Source organism: Gastrolobium bilobum, unplaced genomic scaffold, assembly GCF_033153095.1.
Source record: "Gastrolobium bilobum isolate Gb01-03AN ecotype WA unplaced genomic scaffold, APGP_CSIRO_Gbil_v1 utg48080, whole genome shotgun sequence".
Lineage (NCBI taxonomy): Eukaryota > Viridiplantae > Streptophyta > Magnoliopsida > Fabales > Fabaceae > Gastrolobium > Gastrolobium bilobum.
The window spans coordinates 178,137-189,788 of record NW_026896970.1 but is presented as its reverse complement, the minus strand read 5'-3'; the positions used below and the strand labels follow the sequence as shown (position 1 = coordinate 189,788).

The following is an 11,652-nucleotide window of genomic DNA, read 5'->3' as shown; positions in this document are numbered from 1 at the left end:
CATAAGATTAATAACCCCCAATAATCATATCCATAAAAAAAAGGTTTTCCTTTCTTTTGTCGGTTGCCAAAAATAAAATAAAAAATAAAATAAAAAAAGCATTGATTATTGAACGTGCTTTTTTTATTTCAAGAGCACATATTCCAAATGATTTCTTCACTTCTAAGGTGGTGAACAGAGCAAAATGTCTATAGGGGCAGGAATATGTACGGCATGCTTTTGATCATGTTATTAGCTTTTAAGTTATTGACCCACTATCTTCGCTCAATGAGGCCTGCCATAACCAATGCAACGCAAACAGCTTTTTCATATTCCCTTCATAAGTCAAATTCAAAGAAGTCAGATTTCAGAGAGCATCTTGTTGGTTTTAATTTGGCTGATGGAAACTACTGAAACTCTCCCCCACATTTCAACTACCAAAACACAAATAACCAGCAACACAATCACTCTATTCACCCACACAGCTGTTAGTACAAACTACAAAGTGCTTACGCTCAACTCAATCAACTACACGACAACCTAAACTTGAAAACTGGCCTGGGACTGTAATTGAAAATAAATGTGCACTATTGTCTCAACTCTCAAGTTGCAATCACAAAAGTCTGTCTAAATGTCTAATATAATTTTTGCCGACAAAAACAAGCCTAAAAGAGAGTTGATAGTGCATAGTCATTCATTCAGCCCATAATACCCTCTCGCAACAGTAGCGCAAGGAATGTGCGAGGCAGCTATACTAAGGTATTGTTTTTTTATGTATTAAATAGTAAGTATACCTTGTTTTTACCTTTTAAAAAACAATAGCTTTTATACCTTGTTTATTTTAAAAGTATTTTTTTATAAAAATTAATTTAATTTTTTTTTTTAAATTTTAATTTTTGAAAAAAAAATATTTGATTTTTGATTTCTGCTTTTTTTATAAACTAAAATTTTTAGCTTTAAAAAAAAAGTAATTTTTTTTATGACTTCTGTTTTTTTTTTTTTTTTTTAAACATATATCCAAACAAACTTATAATGAAAAGCACTTTTAAAAAAAAAAAAAAAACACATCCAAATGGGCTCTTAGTCTGAGCTACGGGATAATAATTGACTATTAAATTTGTTGTAAAAATCGACCATAGACTGAATAATATTCAAACTAAAATATAACCGATTCACAGTCCACTTAAACTAGCAGGTCTAGTCCGGTTTTTAAAACATTTTCCATTTCACTACCTAATTCTGATTAACTAGCATTTTCCTTGAACAGTACAACATTCAGATTTCTGTTTCTCTCCAGAAGCTAAATCTCAATTATTAAGAAATCCAGCCTCATAACTCTTCTACATGCTCAAGGGAAGAAAAGTGTTTGTCTACAGTTTTTAGAGTTTCTTGATCAATTTCAGTGGTCCCAATCAATTTTGGTAAAGAATAATCCAATTCTTTTGCTGGTTCCACATCACTTTCAGCAGTTTGATTATTATGCATTTCATTGTCTTTAGGTTCTATCATGCCAGAGCCTTCGTCCGAATTGAAGAGTTGGAACTTCATCTCCTCGCATGACTTCAAATCCTCCTCACTTCGTGCTTTATTAATTTTATCCATAAGATCGCTTATAGCTGATAACCTTTCGGTTCTCTTTCCCCTTTTTGAAGCTTCATTAGCTTCTTCATCAAGTGATTCGTCGATGTCACCATCTACAGCACGCTTCTGAAGTTTCTTTAAGCCTGCATCTACAATTTGTTGTATTTGCATTCTCACACCATCACTTCTCGATGTGTTTGATCTAAGCTGCAACATCATTATCTCATTGTTCTCTGTAGTAGGATTAGACTCCGACGCAGAGGACACATTTTCATCCGAAGTCTTCACAGATAATACTTCTTCTAATAAATCTACGTTCTGCATGTACCGGTCAAAAGCTTCATTTTCCACTTCAATACTTCGCTCCTTGTATTCCTTTAACTTGGAAAATCTCCATTCATTGATAGCTGCAGCATCCTGTAATCACTCACAATGCTATTACTTTTACACAACATAAAGCTTGCCATAACACATTATACACTTAACCAAACACTGTTTATATATTGTGTGCACCTTTCTAGTTAGAGGCTTCTTTGAACGAAGTGAAATGTGCAAATTATTGAACTGAGCAAAACTATTGGAAAGTTGTCGAAGTGATGCAACTCTACCTGCAGTTCTGAAATAAAAAGCACAAAGAAAATCCTTGGATCGGGGAAAAACAATATGAATCAGAAAGATGCTTTCAATGCTGATTGCATAGTTGAATCAATAAAGTCACTAGAAGAAAATAGCTAGAGGAACAAACTGGAAGTTCAAGAAAACTACTACATAAGAAAATGGTACAACGCAAAAAGGAAGATGTTGGAAATACACACGCACACACACCTGTTACCTATTGCAATAAAATTCGAGTCAGAAAACTTAGAGCTTTGAGACTTTGGCACAATATTGAGTAATTACTGATTCATGTGAGGTAAAATATGAATAAACTGTGGGCACTTCACTACAGAGTCTAACCAGGCTTTCAAAAGAGAAAAAAGCAAAGCATTATGCAGAAAAGAAAATTATTAACTCTATAGTTTTTTAAAAATAAAACATTTTTTCTTTCTAGTTAAGCCTGACATGTTAGAAATATAAAACTAAATAAAAAAGATAAGATCCAAATGTAGGGCACAGATACTCATAACTTACGTTGATTGAGGTTCTAAGGATTGGTGGTCAAGTGGGGCAGCCCCAGAAGATGGTGCCTTGTCTGGAAAAATTGAACTAGCTTTTAACACTGCACTCACCATAAGACATGAAAAAGAGGGAGCGGGGGATGAAAAACTGTTAGGATATTTATATCATGGCAAATATAAAGACAAATAACAGAAAGAATACAGATATTGTCAATCTTGCCAAAAAATTCATAGAACAATTGCATCTTTCTATTTCTCTTTACATTACATTTTCTTATTTTACCCTCTTAATAAGAAGAAGAGTTGTATTTTTTATGCCACCAGTTAAACAATATCTGTTTACATATCCCCACCACCATGTTTTAAGGATAAGGCTCATCTAAAGCGAGCTTGTTTCCAAAGTTAGCAAGGGTGTATCTACCTTTAATCAGTAAAATTTATACATCCTTACTTTTTTATTTTATAGACAAATTTAATTACTTTACAGGTCCTTTTTCCAAATTCTAAAATTTAAGCTAAGCATTTTAGATAGCCTAAACCGGAAAGACATAATCTTAAAATACTACCCAATAACCTTAATACATTTCAAGTACTTCGAAGACCATTTCATGTTCAGAAGAAAACGCACACTAAATATAAGTAGTGCTTCCTTTTTCCTTTCATAAAAAATATCCATTTTAAAAGTTTATTTCAATATTGGAAATTAGTTCATTTTTATTTCAATCATATGTTTTCGTTCTCACCAAAAGAAATGCTTCTTTCTCCCTATGAATACAAAAGGAAAACATAATTCTTTTAATCAGTATCAGGGTTTACGTGCTTTGTTTCCCAAATACTCATGTAAATCTTCTGTTTGCCTCTTGGAACAAAAGTAGTTAATTCCAGATAGTAGCGCAAAGGAGTTGACTCCCCAAAAACACTATTGCAGTGCAGTGGATGGCAGAGCGGCCGCTAAACCAAATACAGTATATCCAATATAAATATTTTAAAAAAGTACTCAAAACATAATTCATATTTATCATTATTACTCAAAATTCATAGCTTAAGGACATAATCATCATTATTCTAAGCCATAACTAAAAACAATAAGCCAACAACCACAAAAAGCATAACGAAATAAAAAGGAGCAAAACAGGGGCAGGAGAAAAGGCTAACTGGAAAACAAGGCTGGAGTGGTGAGGAACCAGCAGAAACACAGCAAGGCTATGTGATACAAGGTGAGTAAAGTGTGCAGTATAGAGAGTGCGAAACAGGCATGGGATGGTCAAATTTTTTTGAAACGGGCTGGTTACCAAACAAAATGCCAGAATAGAGGTGGGCTTTGTGAAAACCCAAACTTCATGCTGTGTGGGATGCCTTTCTTTCAAAGAATGGAAGCTGAGAAACCCAAAACTCACTGTGCGGGTGATGGGTCTGGGAGAACCAAAAACTCCCTCAAAAAATAGAAGCAGATACATTTTAATGAATGAGTATGAATGAATGAAATGGAGGAATGCTACAGGTGTTATTTATCATTGAAAGGTGCTGCTCAAGCTTAAAGGAAAATTTTACTACACAAACATAGGACAACCAATGTCTTACGGCACTTAATGTTGGGCGGTAAATTGCAAAACGAGCATAAAGTATGTGATACATATATGATAAAGTATGAGTAGTCCCTATTAAGGAAAAAAAGGAAGAATTGCACCCAACATGATTTGTCCATGTGACAAGAAGACCAATAGAAACCCCAATAAGAAGAGTTGAATAGATGGAGGATAGCCCAATAGTTAGAGGCAGAAGAAGACCAAGTAAAACTCCAAGTGAAAACATTATAAAGGACTTAGAACTATGGCCTCTCTGAAGACCTAGTTTTTGACATAACACAACGACATTGTTTAATTCGTATAGCTGACCCCACCTAAAGGGAAAAGACTTTTGCTGTGGTTTCAAATAGAAAATCAAACCCAGTAGGACGACAAGTTTTTATAGAATAGTTCATTAGTACCATTAATAACAAAATTGAAGAAATGTTTATAGAGACGTTGGGGGATCAAAATTACCAAATCCTTAACGAAGATGGGATTATCTGCATATATAGGAGCGCTGTACTGAAACAAACTAGCAGGGTTTTTCATGGAAACTTCAAATGTCCACAAGTATCTCAATGCTAAGAGTAAAATATGAAGTACATCGTCCAATATTGAGTTTCGAGAATGAGAAAATTTTGGCAAATCTATAGCTGGGCCAGTAGAAGTTACAAATTAAACCTATGCTTTAGCTGAGATGTTTGATAAATGAGTTGATCCTAAGCCTGAAGTGGCTTATGGAGAAAAGACTAATGCTCAAACCTGTGCCCAGTGATTGGACTTCTATTACAGCTTCAGCATTTTAGAATCAAAATCAGAAGAAAACATATACCAACAAGGAGATCATCAAAAGCATGCAATTAAAATTAAAGAGCACCAAAAACCAAAGGAAAAGTTTTTTTTTTTTTTTTTTTTTTTAGTTTTGTTTTTTAACCCTGAAAGGTGAACAAGGACAAAAATGGAAAAGAGCAGTGATTCCAAAAAGAAGAAGAGTTTTACTAAAAGAAGAAGCAGAGGGGTAACGCACCATGAATATGACATGGATTTTGATTTCTCGAACAGCAACTCTTGCAAGATTCATACGGACACCTTCAGGCATCGAAATTAGGAAGAAAGAATCAGATTGTTGATCATAAAATGTTTGAATTGAAATGAAGGAATTAATAAATAAATAAAATTGAAGAAGGAAAGGGATGATGATGACCTAGAACGAGCAACATTGCCGCACTGCTTGCACTTTGGCTTGTTATGGCCGCGTTGTGATTTGGGCGCAACAACAACAGCTGTTATCGGGGTTCCTGTCTTCGCCGTCGTATTGTTGTTGGGGGCCGCCATACATATGTAACACTCACCTTCCTCCTTCGCACCAAATTCAAATTCAAATTCAAATTCAAATTGAAGTTGAGATTTCACCTTAAAAGAAAAAAAAACAACAACAAGAAGAAGAAGAAGATGAAGCACAGAGGAGAGAGAACAGAGGAAGTCTCTTTTTCATTGTTACTTGTAGCTTTCACGCTCGGCTCAAGTGCTCAACGACTTGCGTTGTGGGCCGTTTCGTGATTGGGCCTGATCCGATTCAACTTTGATTTGTCTGACTTAATTCAAACCCACTATCCCAATAATAAAACCTGTTTTAACTGGGCTTCCGCCCCCTTGCTTTACCCACACACAAAAAATGTTTTTAAAAAAATATTAAATGAAAATGAAATTGAGAATAGAAAAATATTTAATACTTATTTTATTTAAATAAAGATTATGGGCAATTTAATATGGTATATTGAATGTTCTTAACTGATGTTCTTGAAGTACCTTGTTTGGGTTTATTGGTTCTGATTAAGTTATCTCTCTTGCCAAAATTACGTCTCTTCTGAGGGTAGTAGGAATTAATAAAAGACATTTTGGTAAAATGAGGAAGGTTATACTTACAATCTTTTTTTTACAACCTCTTACAATCATATCTTAACATTGTTGATTTTCGCCAATCAACGGTTATGATTTTCGCAAATTAAACTCATTAATTAATTATTAATTCACAATAAATGATAACTGTTTATTGGCGGAAATCAACGGTGTTAAGATATGGTTGTAAGAGGTTGTAAAAAAAAGTTGTAAGTATAACATTCCTCTTGGTAAAATAAATAAAATAAATAAATAAATAAAATTCTTAAAATATCCTTCTTTAATTCTTTTAACTCTCGAAATGACGTAATTTTATACTAAAGTCGTGTTTCAAAAAACCATGTTGTCTTTTCAATTGTTGCAATTAAGCTCCTTGTACTATCTAATTTTAAAAAATAAGCGTATCTGTCAAATTTTTTACAAACACTGTTAACCATCATGTGCTTCTTCTCCATCTTCTCACTTGATCAATGCAAATTCTGTCTAACTCCAATCCTTTCTTTTCAATGGTTACCAAGCTTTTTTTTTAAGGCTATACAACCTTAATCACAACCATTTCTTACCACTTGGTGTATTCTCTTTTGTGTGTGAAGGTCATTTTACTTGGTTCATAGAGGTTGAAAGTACGCCCTGTCCAAGAAATCTAAGGTTCACTATTAATATAAGAGATCATTTTTTGTTCTCTATTAATGAAAGCATATGGCATTAACCAGCATAAAGCGTAAAGGCTCACACTTACATATTACCTTTAATTCAGCATAAAGCACATGGCATCAATCAAAATGCATTACATCTAGCTTTTTGACAAAGATAATGTAATATCAATGAATCACCTAAACAGACAAATGGTTATTTTTGGCAAGATTATCTTTTTGACATTTTAATTTTTCAAGCATGTTGATTTTTTTCGCCTGTATATTAAGCTTGGAGGCTGCATATATGTATTGACCATTTTTTTAGACAAATAGGAATATGGACATCTTATTCATCTCAGGTTTCAAGTTTTATATAATGAGATGTGGTTCTTTTACTCATATTGGGGGCCAGTATTGGTTTATATTAATTAGTGTAAGAATGAGGTTCACTATGAAACTTTTATTCACAAGAAACTACGAAACTTTTGTACACTATTAAGAGGTCAATTTTTTTTAAGTTAAAAAAAGAGAAATAATAACTAGTCGGATGGCTACAATTATGGAGAGAGAAAGAGAAATAAGAGAACTCGAGAAGGAGGAAGAGGATATTCTAGAACGCAATGTAAAGAAGGCGAAGGAAGCTAATATCGAAGATGAATCAATGGATGAAGAGACGCTGGAGAAAGCCACTAATGAGACAGGGAATTTAAAGTCTTGTTCTCCTGTCCAAGTACCAGGCATAACCATAAGCTTGTCTTCTAGCTCTAGCAGACGTGTGGTCTCTTATAAGGACATAATCCTTTAACTTAATAAAGATGAAAATGGAGGCCATAGCGATGAAGAGCACTATATGTCTATTCAGAGGAGGGAGGAGGGAGGAGGAAGAGGATGCTGTTCTAAAGGAAAAGGTCCTTGTGCAACAAGTCAACCCTCTTTATCCAGTATATTATTTCTAAAAAAAAACAACATAAGGAAGATTATAAAAGGTAGAGAAAATTTTTAATAGTTAAGTTATTGGGGAGGAAAATAAGCAACCGATTCCTCATGACCAGATTGATAAAATTATAGGGTATAACTGGCACAATAGAGGTTATAGACCTTGACAATGGTTACACCCTTGTTAACTTCCAAGAGGAGAAGGACTACTTTCATGTCCTAGATGAAGGCCCCTGGATAGTGGGGAACCACTATGTGGTAGTGCAAAGATGGAGGCCAATATATTATTTATATTATGAACAAGCCAAAAGTTTAGCGGTCTAGGTTCAAATTTTGGGGCTTTTTCTGGAGTTCTAGTCAACCCAGCATCTTTGGAGAATTGATAATTTGTTTGGCAAGAACTCTCTTAGGAAGTTTGATGAAGGAGAATATACAGAAAAGGCTAAATATGCCAGGATTTTTGTTGAAGTTGATATGAGGAAAAAATACCTGCAGTAGAGGTATTTCTGTGGAAACCCCTCGAGCCATAGCTCAAGCTGTTGAGAAGGTGAAGGATAAGGTAACAAATGGAAAAATTATTCTTAGGCATGATTCGGAGGAGGCATTTGGCTCCAAGATGGTTGTTCATAAGCAAACAAGAGAAAGGAGACCAAAAGTAACCAATTAGGCACAACCAGAAGGAAAAAACAAAGTGTAGCTGGTTCATCATATCACCTATCATGTTCATAGATCCATGATGACTGGGGGGAATAGCGAAGGAAGTTCAAAGTCTAGGTTCGATATTCTGGCAAACACCGACGAAATTGAAGGAGTAGGTGTGCAGGTTTCAAAGGAGCAGGTTTCACATCCCATTAAGGAGTTGACCCCTTTGAGTGGGAGCAGATGTTCAGCTGATAAATGTCTTATCCTAAAGCATGCTAAACACGCTAAAGGGTTTGCAGCAAGGGAAAGACCATTTCTACTAAGGATAGTAGGACAAAGAGTAACTCAAAATTTATGCAAGTGGAAAAGATGGGCCCAAGCAATATTAGGGCCCAAGGAAAAAAAACTCACCCTAATTCAAGTAGTAGCTGCCCTGCTTCAATGGTGACTGAGTCCGCTTTGGATCAGGAACCTACAGAGAAGTCACAACTCAAAAATCAGATGCAGCAGAAGGAACAGGAGAATCTCCTAATTATGAGACATCTGTCTAAGTCTGAAAATGAAGAAGCTTTGAATAACGTCATTGCTTGCATACAACCTAGTAGTACAGGTGTCTCCAAATTGAGAATTCCTGCTTCAGTATGAAAGGAAAACATAGCTCCAGAAAGGCATAGGAATAATGGTGTGCAAAGATCAAGGAGCAATAATCCTACAAAATCGTCGCCAATGGTCTGATCTCAGCAATCGCTTGCTAAAAGAAGAGATAATAGGAGCAGTGGAACTCAAGCCTCCACTAAACCTTCCTCCGGTGTCCAATGTATGTCTTCATCTAGAACTGCAGAGGCGCTGCCAAGAAGCATTTTAAAGGCATAATGGGAACTATGACTAAGAAATATAAGTGTGATATAGTTGTGTTGTTAGAGCTGAGGGTGAGTGGGGTTCGTGCAGCCATAATCATTTGCAGTTTGGGCTTCGACGACTTTACTATAGAAGAAGTTGTGGGTTTTGCCAGAGGAATTTGGATCCTCTAGAACCAATCTTGTGACTCGGTTCAACTAATTGAGAAAGATGATCAATTTATTTTAGTGCAAATTTCTATCCCTAATAAACAGCCTTTCCTTTTGACAATGGTTTATGCAGCCCTAAAATTGAAAAACGAAAAGACCTCTGGGATAATCTTCGCCTTCTCCACTCGACGTTCAAGTATCCTTGGTTGCTCGCTGGGGATTTTAAAGAGATTACCTCGTCGAACGAAAAAAGAGGAGGTGCTTCGGTTGACTTTGGTAGATGCTCTTCTTTTTCCTTTGTTCTGGATAATTGTCAGATACTTGATCTTGACAGTTCTGGGCCGCTCTTCACTTGGAAGGGACCTAAGATCTCCCACCTGGATCATGTCTTCAAGAGGCTTGATAAAGCGGTGGCTAATGCCCGATGGAGATTGAACTTTGCCTAAGCTAACGTATAGGTAATTCCAAGACTGTACTTTGATAATAATCTTCTTTTTCTTTCTCTTTTTAAAGGTTCGACAGATTGGGAGTTTAGATCGTTTCGATTCTTCCCTCCCTAGCTATAGCATCCTAACTTTAAGTAGGTGCTGGAGGATAATTAGAACTATGAGGATGATATTTCTGCTAATCTTTCTAAGTTGGTTCCTGTTCTTCAATACTGGAACAATAATATCTTTGGCATCATCAGCAGAAGGCAGTATTCTCTTATCCGAAGGCTTGATGATATTCACAGAAATCTGGAATGACGATATAACTCCTTCCTAATTAGATTAGACACTAAGATGAGATGTGAACTAGAAAAAGATTTGGAGCTTGAAGAACAACTTTGGTACTAAAAATCTGGATTCGAGATGGTGATCGCAACACAAAATTTTATTATATCTCTGCCATTGCAAGGAGTAGAAGGAATAAAATTCTTGCGATGAGGGATAAGGTGGGTATTTGGATAAGAAGTGATATTGCACTTAATACATTGGTGACCAACTTTTATCGCAAACTATTTTTCGAAGACTAGCTTATTAGAAATTGGAGAACCACAATTTTGCCTCAATTAGGGCTCATTGAGAAGAATGACTTAAACCATCCTTTTCTGATGTCAAGATAAGGAATGTTATTTTTCAAATAGGCCCCCATAAGGCTCCTGGGCTAGATGGGTTCCCGGTTGTGGTCTATCAAAGAAATTGGGGAATTTTGGCTGATAAGGTGTGAGATGTCAGATCCTTCCTTGGTAGATCGGAGGATATTCATATTATTAATGAAACCTTACTTGTTCTTATCCCCATAGTGGAGAAGCCTAAAAGAGTTGAGTAGATTCAGCCTATAGCTATGTGCAATGTGCTTTATAAGGCTATTACCAAGTTGATAGTCAATCGTTTGAAACCTATACTAAATAAACTCATTTCTACTTTTCAGACAAGTTTTGTTCTTGGAAGAGTTATCCACGATAATGTGATCATAGCACAGGAGATGACCCACTCTATGAATAGGCTTACGGGAAAGAAAGCTTATATGTCTAGTAAGATAGACCTCGCGAAAGCCTATGATCGTTTAAATTGGGGTTTTGTCAACAACATGTTGATATAAATTGGTATCCTCAGCACATGGTCAAAATTATTGAAGCCTGTATAACCTCCTCTAAATTTCAGGTTATGCAGAATGGTAGTCCTTCTGATCAGTTTACCCCTTTAAGGGGAATTCGCCAAGGTGACCCAATATCTCCTTATTTATTTGTGCTCTACATGAATAAATTATCCCATTTAATAGCTGAAGTTGTCTAGAATAAAGTGGAAACTTATGAAGATTGGTAGAAATGGGCCTCAATTTCCCACCTTATGTTCGTGGATGACTTGATCTTGTTCGGAGAACCTAACCTTGATTAATTAAAGGTGATGATGGGCTTCATGAAGGACTTCTGCGATATGTCTGGCTAGCTTGTGATCATTGAAAAAATGGTGATTTGTTTCTCCAAGAATACTAATCCTATTGCTAAGGAAGCCATCACTCGAGCTAGTGGTTTCAAGGCAGCTAACTCATTGGGAAAATACTTGAGGTATATGTTGTATCATGGATGTGGAAGAGGAAGAATTATGTTGTTGTCTGCAACCGGGTTAAGGCTCGGCTCTCCAACTGGAAAAGTCATCTTCTCTCCTTTGTGTGACAAGTGACTCTTGCCAATTCTATCATAAGCTCTATTCATGTCTATCATATGCAGCATGACTCTCTTCCCATATAAGTTTGCAATGAGATTGAACAAATTCAGCATTCCTTTATTTGGGGGGACACCATT

General features: G+C 35.7%; 1 protein-coding gene across 1 annotated transcript; it reads right to left on the bottom strand.

Moving 5' to 3' along the window:
- Window positions 1-1,115: 1,115 nt before the first annotated feature.
- LOC133303095 (uncharacterized) lies at window positions 1,116-5,676 on the bottom strand. The gene is made up of 5 exons (XM_061502956.1): window positions 5,451-5,676; window positions 5,274-5,335; window positions 2,692-2,779; window positions 2,074-2,176; window positions 1,116-1,977 (listed from the first exon to the last, which is right to left on the bottom strand). Exons 1-5 carry the CDS (start codon window positions 5,579-5,581, stop codon window positions 1,309-1,311), a joined length of 1,053 nt encoding a protein of 350 aa, XP_061358940.1. The 5' UTR covers window positions 5,582-5,676; the 3' UTR covers window positions 1,116-1,308.
- Window positions 5,677-11,652: the final 5,976 nt, after the last annotated feature.